The sequence below is a fragment of the Trachemys scripta genome, chromosome 20, assembly GCF_013100865.1.
Source record: "Trachemys scripta elegans isolate TJP31775 chromosome 20, CAS_Tse_1.0, whole genome shotgun sequence".
NCBI classification, from domain to species: Eukaryota; Metazoa; Chordata; order Testudines; family Emydidae; genus Trachemys; species Trachemys scripta.
The window spans coordinates 18,452,633-18,470,129 of NC_048317.1; the positions used below are offsets into that span (position 1 = coordinate 18,452,633).

The 17,497-nt window shown below is 52.4% G+C and overlaps 1 protein-coding gene across 2 annotated transcripts; it reads right to left on the bottom strand.

Moving 5' to 3' along the window:
- Window positions 1-1,113: 1,113 nt before the first annotated feature.
- PTAFR (platelet activating factor receptor) lies at window positions 1,114-17,216 on the bottom strand. Of its 2 annotated transcripts, none has more exons than XM_034754223.1 (4): window positions 17,190-17,216; window positions 9,466-9,641; window positions 5,028-5,158; window positions 1,114-3,078 (listed from the first exon to the last, which is right to left on the bottom strand). In XM_034754223.1, the coding sequence occupies exon 4, from the start codon at window positions 3,014-3,016 to the stop codon at window positions 1,931-1,933; it is 1,086 nt and encodes a 361-aa protein (XP_034610114.1). In that variant the 5' UTR covers window positions 3,017-3,078; window positions 5,028-5,158; window positions 9,466-9,641; window positions 17,190-17,216; the 3' UTR covers window positions 1,114-1,930. The 2 variants fall into 2 exon arrangements, 1 of the variants encoding a protein (XP_034610114.1); XR_004643619.1 differs by lacking the exon at window positions 1,114-3,078 and adding an exon at window positions 3,959-4,127.
- Between the last annotated feature and the right edge of the window lie 281 nt (window positions 17,217-17,497).

Sequence of the window (17,497 nt, forward strand, 5' to 3'; positions counted from 1 at the left end):
CTGAAATTTGCAAAACTCAAGTAATGGAGGCCCGCCAATGGGAGAGTTCTCCAAAACCAGAAAATTCTGCTACCATACCTGGGGAGTGCCACCACATCCTCCAATAACTGTCACAGTAGGGCATAAATGTGAGAGGCGGTGCCTCCAGCAAGTAAGCCCGCTAAGAGTTTTGAAGATCATTGCCATTACTTTGGATTGCATTCCAAATGAACAGGGATCCCAGGCAAAGGTTTGAGCATGAGTGTTAGGCACTCAGAATGGTTTGCTCTAATAATCAAGTGGATGCCATATCTGCACTAGAAGAAGCCCCTGTGTAGTCTTCATGGGCAGCCCTAAGCAGAGATCATTGCAGTAGTCTTGCCTAGAGGAGGCAAAGGCACATGCAGTTCTGATTGGGTTCTTATCCATGTCCTGCACTGTAGCATCTGAATGCATGGGTGACCACTGTGAGGTACTTAGTAGAAAGGAAAAGTCTAAACTTTTTGCCCATTCACAGATATCAAAGTTTCAGTGGTCCACCAGTGATGACTGGGGATCGAAGAGCTGGGAATCCTCTCAGTGAAATATGGGCATAATATAATACCATTGTTGGTCGGATGATTGGAGAGGTTTGGAGTTTGCCACACAAACACTCCTAGCAGTTCTCTGGCTGGTATCACCAGGCTGCTGCTAACTGACACTGGAAAAGGTTATTTATACCAATGTGGCAGATGAGTTTTTCCTATCACCAGCTGGGAAATTTTTCTAGAAGAATTGAGGAACCAAAACCTCATGTAAGAACCAAACCGAGTTCCCCACCCTGTTCTACTTCCTGTGCTTGAAGGAAGTTCAGTATTGAGCAACTCAGGGTTAGACAAGGAGCCTTGAGTGTCTTCTGCTCTGTAACCAAGCCTGGCACCCTCAGGATAGCCAGCTTTCTGTGGGCCCAAATTGTCTGCCGCCAGCACTGTTTGGAGCAGGGTCCATTTCACCCTGGACTGAATGCCTGAGCTTAAAACCCTTGACATTTTTGCACTGGACTTAACACCACGGCAGCAGTTGAATGATTTGGAGGGTGCCCTGGGGTGTGGCCACAAGCTGTTTGTTTTCTGGTATTTTATCATTAATAAACTGTCTTCAAATAAGCAACCAGCTACATTTCTTTGTTTCCAGCAGCACAAGCTTAGGGACAATGGCCACTCCCTCTTTATAATCCCATCTATAATAAATAAAAGCGATGATGAAGCAGCATTAAATTCATTTGCTATCTTAACTCCTATGCTGGCAATCATCCTCTGTCACTTGGAGGTTTTCAGTTGATATTCGGTCTCTCTGAAAGATATGTGCTAGCTCAACCAGAAGTTATTGGGCTGGGTCTAGGAATAGGTGACATTCTCTAGCCAGTGATATGCAGGAGGTCAGACTAGATAATAGTCCCTGGTGGCCTTAAAATCTATACATAGGGATCCCAGGGATTGGGGGAGCTATGGCTGAGGTTTCCAGCACATCACCAATACTCATCGACTTTCACAGACCCCCCTTCTCTCCAGGCTGGTTACTTGGATCAGATTCCATAGAATCTCTGTCATTCATAAGGGTGAGCTCGCCTCATGGCAATTCCCTTGCCTTCCCATGTTAAAGTGCTGACAGATCCCACAAGGAGATAGGAGGAGGGAGAAAGACTTGTACAAGGTCAATGGCATTTTTCTTTACAGAAAAGAAAACAAACCGAGCTGTGATTAGTGCCCCATGAAGCATCGGTATGTGTCAGAAGGTGCCCCTTTGCAGACCCTGCTGGGTCCCTATTCCTCTGGTTGCATTTGTGAATACAGGGATTGAATGGTCATAATTCCTCTTCCTGATGGAAATGCTGAGATCTGCCCCACTGATGTGTCCCTCTCCGGCCTGGCTTAGTGGGAGGAAGCTGATGACACAAGTGGCCCAGCCCTGCTCAGTAGGAGATAGGGCTATATTCATTTCTCCTGGGGGTGGTGGGGAGGTCATTGATGGGCACTGTGCCCTCGATCACTGTTTCAGTGGTTTGCCTGGAACACTTGCGACTCCCTTTCATGCTTTTAAGATTCTCTGAAAGATGCTTCCTGAACTTCTTGGTGAGGAAGCAGTAGATGACAGGGTCCAGCATGCAGTTGGTGCTCAGGAGGCATAGCATCACCTGATGGGCATCATTGAGCTGCTGGCGCAACGGACAATTTTCCTTCTGCCACAGCTCTAGGACCGTCAGGGTCCAGGGGAGATCAAGGAGATGGTGAGGTACAAAGCATATGATGAATACAGCCAGGACAGTGCACACCATCCTGAATGCCCTCTGCTTGACATGGGTGCTCTTCTGCAGCTGCACTGACTTGGTCAGCAGTGTCTTGATAATGAACAAGTTACACACCAGTATAAACAGGAAAATGAAGACAAAAATAATGAATATGACAACGTGGCTGGCGAGGATGGGCACATTGTTGTCAGAGGTAGAGGTGTTATAGCTCTCAAAACACCGCTTGATGGTGCCATGGTTAATTTCATTAATTCCATCCTTAGCGAGGTAGTACAAAGCACTGCTCATTATCACCACCCAGATAGCTGCGGAGAGGAAGATACCCCTTCTCCGGGTGGGGAACTGAGCGGCTGTGATGGGCTTGGTCACTGCCTGGAATCGGTTGTATGTGATGACTGTCAAAAAGGCGATGGAGCAGTAGGTGTTAACAAAGAACAAGTAGCCGGCCACGTTACACAGGAATGGAGGCATAATCCAATTTCCATTGTTGTGATAGTAAACTATCCACAGGGGCAGTGTGATTAGGAACAGCAGGTCAGCCACTATCAGGTTCACCATGAAGATCTTGATTTCGTTTAGTTTCCTCCAAGCATAAACGTGGCAGAAAATCCACAGCACATAGCAATTGGCAATGAAGCCCAGAATGAAGATGAAGCTGTAGAATATGGTGAAAAGGAGGTATCTGAACTCAGAGTCCGCCCCACATGAGGTGTCATTCAGGGGTGAAAGAGTTCCCCCCTTTGAGGACATTGTGTCACTGACCCAACTCTTCCAAGGCAGAAAATTTTCTGTCCTCTTCTTTTCTTCTTATTCTAAGAACACAAAACATATGATTACAGCATGTAGGGCCACTGCCAAGCCCCAAAGCCACCTGTCTGTTCTCAGTTCATATCCCCTCTGACTGCAGGAGTTCTCCTGCATTCCTCTGTGCCCACTCACCCCTCTGATCTCTCCTCTCACTCTTCGACCTCAGACACCCACCCTGCTGTCTGCCCCCCACCCACTCCGCTCCTTCCTCTTCTCAGTATTCCTCCAGTTTCATACCCACTTACATCCTATGCCCACTTGCTCTGTGGTCCAATCTCCCTTACTTCTCTAGTTCCACAGCCAACTACTCATTCTATCACTTTCCTTATCCTGACTTTCCAGGGATTTGAAGAAGCCAACTGTAAAGTATGGGACAGAGTTTATCCTGAAAGTGTTTTACTCATGATACAAACCCTATGTCGGTATCACAGTACCTGAGCATTTCCATGGTTATTACTGGAAATCAGATGTGTTTCCTAAAGTCTCCTTCTTGGACACTGATCATATCACAGGGCATTAGGCACCACATAAGCCATGTTCTTTAAAATACAGAATGGCTGGTCACCATACAAGTTCATATCTGCCTACCCCACCTGCCCCTCCAATCTCAGTCTCTTTCCCAGAGCTGTGTGGTGAGGAAGTTGCTCTTTAATTGTTGCTGGCCTATCTGACTTGCACTGAACATAAGAACTAAGAATGGCCCTACCGAGTCAGACCAAAGGTCCATCTAGCCGAGTATCCTGTCTTCTGACAGTGGCCAGTGCCAGGGAGGGAATGAACAGAACAGGTAATCATCAAGTGATCCATCCCCTGTCGCTCATTCCCAGATTCTGGCAAACAGAGGCTAGGGACACCATCCCTGCCCATCCTGGCTAATAGCCATTGATGGACCTATCCTCCATGAATTTATCTAGTTCTTTTTTGAACCCTGTTATGGTCTTGGCCTTCACAACATCCTCTGGCAAGGCATTCCACAGGTTGATTGTGCGTCACTGTCCCTTCTCACATAGGTTACTTCCTCTCTTTTCTCCTTTACTGTTGACCAAGCAACAACCTATTGCCACATAAACACAAAGAAACCAGAATCATTAGTTAATCACATATAGTATATGGGACAGTAGGCCCAGTGAGCTCTGTTAGCTCCACCTCTAAGAGCTCACCCATTTCTTTGAGGGAGGGATGTGTTTGTATAGGGACAGATGCTGAGTTTCTTGTAACATGACTTTACTGTATAAATATGCTGTGAGCTATGATGCCTGCTGAACCAACCAATGCATAATCAAAGCCCCTGGTGGTGGTGCCGCCCAGCCCTCTCCCCCCACCCCCTCCAGGGTGCAGTGTGGTGTGCATGTCCCATGAAATAGATCCATTCCATTGCAGGTTTACTGACAAGCAGCCCATGGCAGTGGGTGTGTTCAGAGCCTTTCAACAGCAGTGCTTGGAGTTTGGGTACAGTCGCACTCTGGAAAGGCCCTGTGAAGTCTCTGCTGACTTATCAATGGAAGAGAACATACAGGAAACTAATCTGTCCCTAACGCCTCGCCAGGAGCCGAGTGGAAAACACAAACAAATGCCCCTGTTTTCCTCACAATGTCACCTTGCCCATAGAGCACCTCTCAAGAGCGACTTGCCTGTCTCTGCTAGAAGACCCCTGGCCAGGGAGGGGGAGGGCCCCAAATGGGAAAGGGGTAATTCCTAGACATCCAAGTTGAGGAAGAGTTTGTAGGCTGGGAGACTGGGATCCGCTGAGGGAAACTGCAGAGAGAAGCTGCATGGTGCCAGCTGTTGCTCAGTCAGGCTGCTCACTCAGCAGCAGCACTGAAACAGTGCTTATATTGACTGCCATGAGAGAGCAGTGGGAAGATACTGCCATGGCTGCAACACCCCCAGCAGCACCTGGCATCACAGAGAGGGGTGTTGCTAAAAGAGAGCTAGAGGTTTGCTCCAAACTCACCTGTTGCTACTGGAGGAGTCCATCAGCCTTGACAGCTAGCACAGTGTTCCTGCCCTGGCATATGCAGAGGGCTCTGGATTGAGGTGATGCTGTTCAGTGCTGGTTAACCTCTGAGCCTGGTCCTCCCCACCCTGTTCAGTAAAGGAGCCTTTTTGTGGCTTTGTTCCAATCCATCGTGTCTGCTGCACCCAGAGATTCACTCATGTGGCTGCTGCACTATATTTAGTAGCCTGGATATGTCCAGGCAGAGTCACCATGTGCTAATTTAAATCAGATCCAGGAATCCTTCCAAGCAAGGCCACCTCCTGGCCTTCGTTCCCCAGTGCGGTGGGGGTAGGGGTCACTATTCAAGCAAGGGGCAAGAGGAATCATCTGGAATACACACTGTGGGGAAATACAATCAAATCTCTGTTTGCACCAGCCAGGGGCTTTGAAGTTGCTTCTCTCTGTCCATCCATCCATCTAACCTAGGATTGGCTTGTGGAGACTGAACTATACTCTCTCCTGGAAGTGACCCCTCTAGGTCAGCGTGTGCATGAAGCTGCCCATGCTGTGACTGAGAAAGGGGACTTTGGGCTCCTGGCTGTCAAACCAGCAATGTTTTCCAATTAACATAGGGTTACCATACGTCCGGCTTTTCGGCAATCAAACCCCCGTTCGGGGGGAATTGCCAAAAAGCCGAACATGTCCGGGAAAAATACAGCCGGGCACTTCCTCTCCCGTGGCTGCTCTGCTCCTCCCCGACTCAGACTTCGGCTCTGTTTAAGAGCCAAGCTGCCCAAGCCAGTGCTACCGGCTTCGGGCAGCCCCCTTGCCTCCGGATCCCAGCCGCCGGCCCGGCACTTCTCTTCCCCGGCTCCAGCTGCTCTGATCCGGCAGCGCAGGGTCCGGAGGCAAGGGGGCTGCCCGAAGCCCGTAGCGCTGGCTTGGGCAGCTTGGCTCTTAAACAGAGCCGAAGTCTGAGTCAGGGGAGGAGCAGAGCAGCCGGAGCCCGGGAGAGGAAGTGCCCGGCCGGGGGCGCAGGGTCCAGAGGCAAGGGGGCTGCCTGAAGCCCAAGCGCTACAGGCTTCATGGTTTGCCAGGCAGCCTCCAGACCCTGTGCCCCCGGCTGAGCACTTCCCCACCCGGGCTCCAGCTGTGCTGGGGAAGCGCCGGCCGGGGGCGCAGGGTCTGGAGGCTGCCCAGCAAACGGTGAAGCCGGTAGCGCTTGGGCAGCCCTTTTCGCGTGGCTGGGAGGGAGGAGGGGAAGTTAGGGCAGGGACTTTGGGGAATGGGCGGAGTTGGGTGGGGGAAGGGGCGGAGTTGGGGCGGGGCTGGGGTTGGAAAGGGGCGTGGCCAGGGCCCCATGGAGTGTCCTCTTTTTTTATTTTTTAAATATGGTAACCCTAATTAACAGTGAATGGAGGTTGATGCTGAATGTACAACAAACCTTTTGTTTTAATTCTACTCAGTGCCAAGGAGGCCAGCATTATGCACTGAAGTACAGAATATATGGGAGAGTACAGCCTGCAAAGGAATTTAGTTACCAAGTTCCTAGAGGCTTCCCGCTCCTAGTGCATCACACTTGCCCTAACAGACAGGATTTCTCTGCCTATTTAATGCAATAACCATGTTCCTGTCTCCCCACACATCCTGTAGGCCTAGTCCAGGGAATGAGCATTGCAGCCCAGTGAGTGCCGCACATTCAGGCCATCTGGCTCACCAAGTGTGCATCCCAGCATAAATGGACAGATCCTCGGCTGCTGCAACCAAGGCATTTAGTGCAGCTTAGGAAGTCAGGTTAAGAAAAAAGCAACAGAGGGTCCTGTGGCACCTTTAAGACTAACAGAAGTATTGGAGCAAGATTCAGACTAAACACGGCTACCCCTCTGATACTTGACACCAGGTTAAGAAAGTAGCTTTAAATTACCATTGTGTTCCCCATATCCAGGGGCCATCCTGGTCCCAGTCCCAACTCCAGCCTGAAGGCTGCTCTAACTTACAATATTGCCCAGCAGTCAGAGATCCACTGGGCAAGAGGGAACTCTGGGGATACACTCTTTGCCAGGAGGGGTTTGTGCCATAGTAACCTTTGCACCAGCATGACACAGCGCACTGGAGGGTCTGACCACCTCAGGCTGTGTCCCAGACTGAACAGGTATATCTAGCTCATCACGTGCCTATCTCCACTCAGTGACTTGGATTGGGCACCAGGTTTGGAGTGGAAACTGGGATTCCATTCCCAGCTCTGCCCTTGTCTCACTGTGTGACTTAGGGAAAAAATCACTGCATCTCTCTGTGTCTTCGTTAGTTTCCCCATCCGTAAAGCATGTTAAGTGCTACACATACTTATGTGTCCTGCGGAAATATGCCTCACATATTCCAGCCCCAGGAGTACCTGACCTGATGGAACATGTCCAACACTCCCATCCCAACAATGGCAGAGCCAGTGGATCTCAGCCTGGGTTTGTGTCCTGGCCCAGTGAAGAGGTGTCCCAGCACAATGTGTCCAGTGCATACTCATCTCTCAGCACAACATGTTCTGCAGGTCCTGGTACAATGTGCTGAAAGTGACCCAGCTGATGTACACATGATCCACTAAGTCCCTCTGGCCTGCTGAGCAGAACTGGGAAGGGGTGATTTCACTCCAGAGGTCAGACTCTTCTCTGACTACACTAATGGCTGAGGATGATGTTGGGGCACTATTCTGCTGAGGGCCCTGATACTAGAATGAGATATAAAATGAAGCACTAATTGCTTGTGATCATTAAAGATCCCATGGCACTTTTCAATCTGGGTATGAATTCCAGTGTTGTGATGCCAGTCAGAACAGCAGAGGTTAAGAAGAGCCTTTGGGCCCAGCTAACCCCGCCCTGCTATCCCTGCAAACAGTGCCAGGCCTGGAGAGGGGAGAAAAGGTCAGAGACTGGCTCGGTTCAGGGCTGACTGCGAAGAGGCAGGAGCTACCTGCCTTCCTACCCATAGGCACCGACTCCGTGGGTGCTCCAGCCCTGGAAAAAAAATTGCGGCTGCTTATCACCCACTGACAGCTTACGCCTTCCTTCCCCTCCCAGCGCCTCCCGTCCGCCGCAATCAGTTGTTCTGTGGTGTGCAGGAGGCACTGGGGGGAGGGGGACAAGTGGGGATGAGGTGCGCTTGGGGGAGGGGGCAGAACTAGGTGGGGAAGAGGTGGGGTCGGGGCTTGGAGTAAGGGGTGCAGTGGGGGCAGGGCCTGGGGCTGAGTGGAGGTTGGGCAAAGGAAAAAGCCGCTGCCTGTGTCCCTACCTGAGGGGAAGGAGCTCTAGCCTACCAGCCAAGGCAGCTACCTGGGAGAGAGCACTGTCTTCCCAGACAAGGGAGCCTGCGAAGGAGACCTATGTACCCAGCACCCCAGGTAACTGAGTGAGCGACCCCAGAGACATTGTGGGGCTTGCCCTAACCAACTTGCAGCTGCCCTGCCCAAAGGAGCTGCGCAAAACCCAAGAGAGGTCGGCAAGCCACCAAGCAAACCTGACTAGAGGGGCCACACCTCAAACTGAATTGACTGGTAGGACATAGCCCAGGGCAGTGCGTTTTGACTCCCTGCTTGGGGCTACCCCTCCCTCCGTCCATCCCCCCCATTCTCCAGTTCAGAGGTTGACATGCACAGGGCTCTGGGCTGGGACCTGGTGGAGAGGGAGGGCCTGGGTCCCTCTGCCCCCACTGGCTTTAAAGACAGGCTCCTCAACCAAGTAGAAGGCTGAGAGCCCTGGCCAGCCCTCAAAGCCACCTGTTACAGAGGTCTTGGCTAGATTCCAACCTGGGTAATTAGTTCTGTTTACCAAGAATTCCCCCAGCAGCTTTAGTGGGGGTACATCGTTCTCTCTGCTTCTTCTTGTAAACTCTTAAGTAATGCTGCTGCTAAGAGCTCAGGCCAGAGGTGACTGCATTTCAGCAATAGATGAAGTGATTCCTGTGGATGTGGCCTATAAAATGCTCTGGGATCCACTGAGATGAAAGGTGCTCTGGCAGGCTTCCCCCACCCATTGGCTAACAATATGGGAAGGGTCATCATTTAGTCATTGTTATGTTATACTCTAAAATCAGAAAGAGCATGGCCAAAGCCAGGAACGAAGGCTATACCTCTGTCTCCAGGATCATGATACTTCCTGTTCATTCAGTGAGCTCCAATCACTTGACAAACAAGGGTGAGCATCATTAGTTCCATTTTATACTAGGGGAACTGAGACACAGCGGGGAAGTCACTTGCCCAACATCAGCCAGCGAGTCAGTGGCAAAGCTAGGAACAGAGCCCTGGTCCCTTGATTCCCAGTCCACTGGCCATGTTGCCCCAATACAGGATAGACAATAGCATGGTAGCTTGGTACAGCAATCTCACCCAGGTAAACCATTCTAAGAAATTCAGGCTAGAATGCGAATTCCATATGAATAGCACTAGTGAAAGCTAGTCCCTGCTTACCAGAGTCGAATGGATGCAGCGTGATCTCTCCAATGCCAAACTTTGAAGAGCAGTGGCGTATTCTGCTTGCTGGGTCTGCTTCCAGGTCCTGTCCGTCCCAGCCTGTGGCTGCAGCCTCCCCGCACACACAGTTCTATTGATCAGAATTGCAGAACTGAAAGGATTGCAAAAGCTTCCTGCCAAGTCATTAGAGAAGAGGAAATGTCATGTGACAGCAGCGCGAAGGAAAAGAGAAATAAACTAAGACATGGGGGGAAAGCAAATTGACAGCAAAGACTGGGTGTCCCTGAAAAGACATTAGCAGTAGCATTTCATCAAAGGAACTCTACTTCTAATGGCTGTGTTCCTGAAAGAGATAGGGACATCAAAATTCGCTTCTGGAGGCCAAGTAGGAATGCAGTCCCTTGTCTGTGGTTAAGTCAGGAAGCAAACAGCACTTGAATGGCATCTTTCCCAGCAGCAGGGCTGGCCTGTGCATAGAGTGCTTTTTCTTTACAAATCCAAGAAAATTAATTGCTAGAGAACTGGTCACTCCACATAAAGGCTGGAATTTTTGATGCACAACGGCCACAGGGGCCGATTCTCCAGTAAATAGTCAGCTCTGCATCTTTACGCCAGTACTAAACAGACTTAAACCTGGGGAATCCAGCCACTCTAGGACTCCTGTTCTGCAAGGGGATCCTCAGGGGTTGATGAGCCATCCTAGCCGTTCCTACCCTACTCTCTACCAGGCACTGGTGTAGGGGTTAAGACTGGAGGAAAGAAGACATGGCCTGGGGTATCTTTGTGCCTGACAATCCCTAGCTCCCAGAACAGCCCTGGGGCCATTGTCAGCTGGTACAACTTAAAGCAGCATTGGACCATTCTGTGTTGCTCTTGGGAACTGGCTTAGTGCTTGACAGCCCCAAGATCAGGGCACCAAAGATGATTTACATAACAGCCCAGGATCTGGGCCAGCGAATGCAAAGTTCTGCTTCCCATAGCCATTGTAACTGGACAGCAATCATAGAATCATAGGGTTAGAAGGGACCACAAAGGTCATCTAGTGAGTCTAACCCCCCTGACAAGATACAGGATTTGTTGTGTTTAAGCCATCCAAGACAGTTGGCTATCCAGCCTCCCTTTGAAAATCTCCAGTGAAGGAGCTTTCACAACCTCCCGAGGCATCTGTTCCATTGTCCTACTGTTCTTACAGTTAGGAAGTTTAACCTGAGATTTAATCTGCTATGCTGTAGTTTGAACCCATTGCCTCTTGTCCTTCCCTCTGTGTCAAGAGAGAACAACTCTTCTCCATCTTTTTCACGGCAGTCTTTCAAGTATTTAAAGACTGCTATCATGTTCCCCTTCAATCAGGGCCGGCTCTAGGGTTTTGACCGCCCTAAGCAGCCAAAACAAAACAAAACAAACAAAAAGCCGCGATCGCGATCTGCGGCGGCAATTCAGCGGGCGGTCCTTCGCTCCCAGGGGGAGTGAGGGACAGTCCGCCGAATTGCCGCTGAATACCTGGACGTGCTGCCCCTCTCCGGAGCGGCCGCCCCAAGCACCTGCTTGAGAAGCTGGTACCTGGAGCCGGCCCTGCCTTCAATCTCCTCTTTTCCAAACTAAACATGCCCAGTTCCTTCAGCCTTTGCTCATATGACTTGCATTCCATCCCTTTGATCATCTTTGTTGCTCATTTCTGGATCCTTTCCAGTTTCTCTAAGTCCTTTCTATACATTGGTGACCAAAACTGGACACAGTACTCCAGCTGAGGCCTACTTAGCGCTGAGTAGAGTGGTACTATCACCTCCCGTGACTTGCATGCTGTGCCTGTTAATGCAACCCAAAATTGCATTTGCTTTTTTTACAACAGCATCATATGGCTGACTCATGTTGAGGTTGTGATCCACCTCCACTCCCAGATCCTTCTCAGCAGTGCTGCTGCCAAGCCAGTTATCCCCCATTCTGTATTTGTGCATTTGGTTTTTCTTCCCTAAGTGTAGCACTTTACATTTGTCTTTGTTGAATTTCATTTTCTCGTCTATAGCCCAGTTCTCCAATTTATAAAGAGCCCTCTGAATTTTAGCTCTATCCTCCCAAGTGTCAGCAACCTCCCGCCCCAGCTTTGTGTCATCTGCAAATTTGATCAGTATGCTCTCTATTCCCAAATCCAGGTCATTAACAGAGATTTTTAACAATACTGGACCCAGAACAGATCCCTGTGGAACCCACCAGAGACCTCCCTCCAATCTGACATCATACCATTAATAGTTACTCTTTGTTTGCGGTTGTTTAACCAATTATGTGTCCACTTAATGGTAGTTCTGCCTGTAATAGAAAGAGAGCCTGAGATATAAGCCCTTGTATCAGAGATCCGGCCTGTGGCCTGAACTAAAGTAGTGGTCAAGCTTTGCTAATATAAAGCAAAGTTAGCAAGAGACAGGCTGCCTGCGTGCAGGCTCACACAATCTATCAAGAACAGGGCTGGTATTACAAAAACACACACATTCCTGAGAAATGCTGGGCACAGGACACTCATGCAAACACATTCCAGGATGGTACCAGAACACCCCAATACCAAGTATGGTACAAACACATGCCCCAAGGATGATACAAAAATACACTGCCCCCCTCTTAGAGATAAGGTCAGGATGACAGTGTGATGGATAGATATGTTTTGATCAAACCAACATGTAAAAGGTAATGGGTGGTAACTAACTACGTCAGAGGGTGGTAACTGACCATGTCAGAGGGCAATACATAACTTGTTTGTATCAGTGTATAAAATGGAGTCTCAGACTGGGAGTGTCTTTGGCTGGCCGGGGGGCAGTGAAAAGTCCTGCCACTGACTGAGCTGGTCCATTGTGATGGGCATACATGTGTTAGTGATCCTGTAGAATCTTCATTAACAATAAACCTGGCCGGGTGCCTTCGCTACTAAACAGGTCTGTGGTTATTGGGCAGTTCGATCGGAACCTGCTGTACGGGCTATCTGGCCAGAGCCAGTGCAGCACGCAGAGAGAACACATACACATAGCCAACATCTGATGACACTGCGTAAGCCCACATTTCTCCAGCTTACTTATCAGAATGTCAAGTGAAACTGTGTCAAAAGCTTTCCTGAAATCCAGGTATATTATGTCCACTGTGTTCCCCCTATCCTCCAAACCAATTACCCTGTGAAAGAAGGAAACCAAGCTGTTTTGGCATGATTGTTCTTGGTAAATCCATGCTGGCTGCTAGTGATCACCCCTTCATCCTCCTGGTACTTGCAAGTTCTCAGCAAACTCTCTGTGTTTGCTTCTCCTCTGTTCGCTGTTGTAATACATACACACACCGCGGTGTTAAAGTCTCCTCTAGAGGTGACTGGAGAACAGTGGGCCACCACATTGCCGAGAGCTCACTGGGACTAAAGGTCACTATGGGTATGTCTACACAGCATTTTGGAGCAAGCCTCCCAGCTTGGGTCAACAGACTTGAGCTTGCAAGGCTCATGCTAGTACTCTAAAAATAGTGTATAGACAGCACCCCTCCCCACACACACGTGATCCGTAGGCTTTAGAATCTGAGCGCCAGCCCAAGGCACAACTTCAAAGTGCTGTCTAGACAGGCATTTTCTTGCCAGAGTGTTACCACGAGCCCTGCTAGCCCAAATCTGCAAGTACCCTATGGCTCTTCCCCATTGAGAATCAGAGACAACCCATGCCTGCCAATAGTGGGGGGCAGAGTGAGAGCAGCCAGCTTCAGCAGATGTTACTGAGCATGCTCAGTACAAGACAAGCAGCAAATCGGGGGGAGGGCATATGATCTTGCATGCCCTCCCACCTAGGGTTGTCCTAGGGTTGCCAGGTGTCTGGTTTTCGACTGGAATGCCTAGTTGAAAAGGGACCCTGGAAGCTCCAGTCAACACTGCTGACTAGGCCCTAATCGTTCAGTTGCGGCACAGAGGGGCTGGCAGGCTCCCGGCCAGGCTCCACGTAGCTCCCAGAACCAGCGACATGTCCCCGTGGCTCCTCGGTGGAGGGACGGCCAGGGAGGCTCCACGTGCTGCCGCTGCCACAAGCAGTGGGAGCTGCGGGGGTGGCGCCTGCAGGCGGGGGCAGTGTGCGGAGCCTCCTTGACCATTCCTAGGCCTAGGAGCCGCACAGAGGGACATGCCAGCTGCTTCCCGAACCCCCTCCCACACTCCTGTCCCAGCCTGAGCCCCTCCCGCACCCTGAACCCATTTCTGGCCCCACCCTGGAGCCTGCACCCCCAGCCCAGAGCCCATACCTCAATCCCCTGCCTTAGCCCAGAGCCACCTCCCACATTCTGATCCCCTTCGCCCCACCTCCCCGCCCAAAGCCCTCTCCTGCACCCCAAACCCCTCTTCCCTGGCCCCACTCCAGATGGGATCAAGACCAGGCCAGAAAACGCTGAGACCCTCTGCCCCACAACCACACAGGGACATGGGCTGCCAACCACCTAGTCTGATATGTGTCAGGAAGAGACATGAGGCTGAAGGACACTGAAGGAAGAAGGAACCCCTCAGAGACTGTCAGCACAAGCTGCCCTCACACTCGTGCAAAGGCAGGGGGCAGGAATCCCTGGAGTGTAGACAGTAACTGGCCTGTGCCATTGGCTCGATGCTGAACTGCTGGGCCTCAAGGCAGGGAAGGAGCTGGTTTCCACAGACAGGTGTAGAAAACTCAGGAGAAGAAATATGGGTGAAGCAACATTGTGACCCCATTTACACTGGCTACTGTGTGGGGGGGGGGGGGCAGATAGAACTAGCATCTGCCAAGCCTCTGCGACAGGGGCCGACTCTTCCCCTCCCCATGCTTTACTCAGCCCTGCCACTCACTCAGAAAGGGACGCAGTGCCATGCTGCCCCCCAGCAGCACTTGGGAACAGTGCATGTGTTCTGGGCCAGCACTGGGATCCCAAGCTGTGTGCGACAGGGGCAGCAGAGCTGATGTCAGGGCCCGGCCAGCAGCTCAGGGGATGCGGTGCCTCAGGGGAGAGAGCTCTGGACAAAGAACAAGCCTAGGAGCCAGGAGAGCTGTCTGCCCTGCCAGTGCTTGCCTGTGTGACTAATGCTGACCTCCTCTTCCCACGCCTTCAATGACACCAGCCGGAATGCCCCTGTTCTACCCCCAGGCTGCCCCTGCACGGGCATGCCTCCTACTCCTATCCTCCCTTCAGCAAGCCACTAGGGAGGAGTCCCCTCTAGGAGAGACTGAGGGCTTGTCTACACTGCGAGGTTGTTGACAAAACTTTTGTCTTTCACAGGTACTTAAAAAAGTCCCCCCTGCCACTTACAGGGCTGGAAGTATTTTGTCAGCAAAAGTGCCAACAAAATACCTACAGAGAGCGTTTACACATGCTGAGTTTTAGCTGTGTAATGTAGACAAGCCCTGAGGGACTGGAGCCAAGGTAGCAGCAGGAACTTTGGGTGAGACCCCGGCAGACTCCCTGCTAGTTTTGTTGTCACATTTAGCACAGCACAATCAAAGGGGCCTCTCATTTGGGGAGCTCAGGGACCTGGTGCCCTGCATTAGCCCCCAAGGGCCAGACTGGCCAGAGGTTCTGAGCAGCCGCAGCTCCCATTGACATCAGCTAGAGTTGCCAGGTGTCTGGTTTTCGACCGGAACGCCCAGTTGAAAACTGACCCTGGTGGCTCCGGTCAGCGGTGCAGTGGAGCTAAGGCAGGCTCCTTGCCTGCCCTGGCTCCGCACAGCTCCCAGAAGTGACGGCATATCCCTCTGGGTGGCCCAGTAGCATAGCTAGGGGTGGAGCGGGGGGAGTGGCCGCTCCCCCACTGAGCACAAGTGGCGCTTTGTCAATTTCTTGGCGCCTTTGTACTCACCCGGGGAGCGATAAAAAAAAAAAAGGTGCCACCCACTTTGGCGCTTTTATTTTACTCACCCGGCGGTGATCCGGGTCTTCGGCGGCGGGACCTTCACTCGCTCCAGGTCTTCGGCGGCACTTTGGCGGCGGGACGTCACTTGCTCCAGGTCTTCTGCGGCATTTCGGCGGTGGGACCTTCACTCGCTTCGGGTCTTCCGTGGCACTTCGGTGGCAGAACCTTCATTTGCTCCAGGTCTTCGGCGGCACTTCAGCAGCGGGACCTTCAGTGCCGCCGAAGACACCCGGAGAGAATGAAGGGCCCGCCGCCGAAGACCCGGAGCACCGCCAGGTGAGTAAAAGCGCTGCAGCGGGTGGTGCCTTTTTTTTTTTATTGCTCCCCCATTCCCTCCACCTGGCTACGCCACTGGGGTGGCCCTAAGGTGGAGGGACCAGGGGACTCCATGCACTGCCCCCACCCCGAGCTCCCACTCCGCAGCTCCCATTGGTCAGGAGCCGTGGCGAATAGGAGCTGCGGGGGCGGCGCCTGCGGGTGAGGGTAGCGTGCACTGCGCAGAGCCACCTGGCCCCTTTACTTAGGAGCCGCCTGGAGGGATATGCCACGGCTTCTGGGAGCCGCCTGAGGTAAGCACCACCCAGAGCCTGCATCCCCTCCCACACCCAATCTCCCTCCCAGAGCCCGCACCCAGGGCCGTCCTTAGGATTTATGGGGCCCTACGCAGTATTATTAAACTGGTGCCCCTATGCTTCGTACGCAGCAGACGCTGTGGCAGTGGCTCAAGGCAGGCTTTGTGCTGTCACATGGACGCTGCATCCTGCAGCCCGTTGCCACACCTGGCTCACCACAAGCATTTTGACAGGAAGTACCAAGCAGTAATAGCAACAACAATAATACAAGTGTGTGTGCGTGCGGAGTGTGTGTGTATGTATGTGTGTGAGAGAGACAGCCAGTACGTGTGAGAGAAACACAGAGAGAGATTGTGTGTGTGTGACTGTGTGTTGGGGGACTGTGAGTCATGAGAGGCAGAGTGTATGTGGGTGTGAGAGCCAGTCGATGTGTGTGTGTTAGTGAACTGGGAGAGACAGTGAGCGCACTGTCACTTTAAGTCCCCCTCTTCCTCTCCACCCCCCACTCACATAGAAGTTTCGCTGCTCGGTCCTGGCCCCGTCCCCCGCCGGAGACTGAGTGCCGCAGGCAGGCAGGGTCCAGGGAGCGACTCAGCTCCGGGCGGCAGTGGGCCGGGGCTGCGCCGCTCTGGGCTCCCCAGGGCTGGGTCGGCAGAGCTGGAGCCCGGAGCCCGGAGCCCTCAGCCGGCTGGCTGAGGAGCCAGGGAGGGGGCGGGGTTGGGGAGAAGCCTGCCAGCCCAGTGCGGGGGTGGGGCCGGAGAAGAGAGGATTCCAGCTGAGGCCAGTGAGGGTGGTGCCCCAAATTTTTGGGTGCCCTACGCAACCGCGTATACTGCGTATGCCTAGGGACGGCCCTGCCCGCACCTCCTGCTGCACTCCAAACTCCTTGGCCCCAACCAAGAGCCTGCACCCCCAGCTGGAGCTCTCCCCCACTCCTGCACCCCAACCTCCTGTCCCAGCCTGGAGCCCCGTCCTGCAAACCAAACCCCTCATCCCTGGCCCCACCCCAGAGCTTGCACCCCCAGCCAGAGCCTGCACCACTCCGCAACCCAACCCCCTTCCCCAGCCAGTAGCCCCCTCCCATATTCCAAACCCCTTGTCCCCAGCCTGGAGCCCCTTCCTGCACCCCAAACCCCTCATACCCAGCCCTACCCCAGAGCTCACACCCCAGCCAGAGCCCTCGCCCCCCTGCAATCCAACCCCCTGCCACAAGCCCCCTTCTGCATCCCTGGCCCCACCCCAGAGCCCACAACTCCAGCCAGTGCCCTTACCCTCTCCCGCACCTCAACCCTCTGCTCCAGCCAAGTGAAAATGAATGAGGGTGGGGGAGAGTGAGCGAGGGAGGGAGGTGGGATGGAGTGAGGGGCCTCGGAGAAGGGGCAGGGTCAAGGTAAGGGTGTTCGGTTTTCTGCAGTCAAAAAGTTGGCAACCCTAACGTCAGCTGCAGCTGTGAGTGCTGCTGGAAACCAGGCCCCGCCCTGGGGATTTCACATCAATGTCTCATTTCTGGAGTGCCCAAACTCCAAGGGTAGCTGAGGAATGCTGGCCATATTCTTCCCAGTAAGAGACTCCGTGTCTT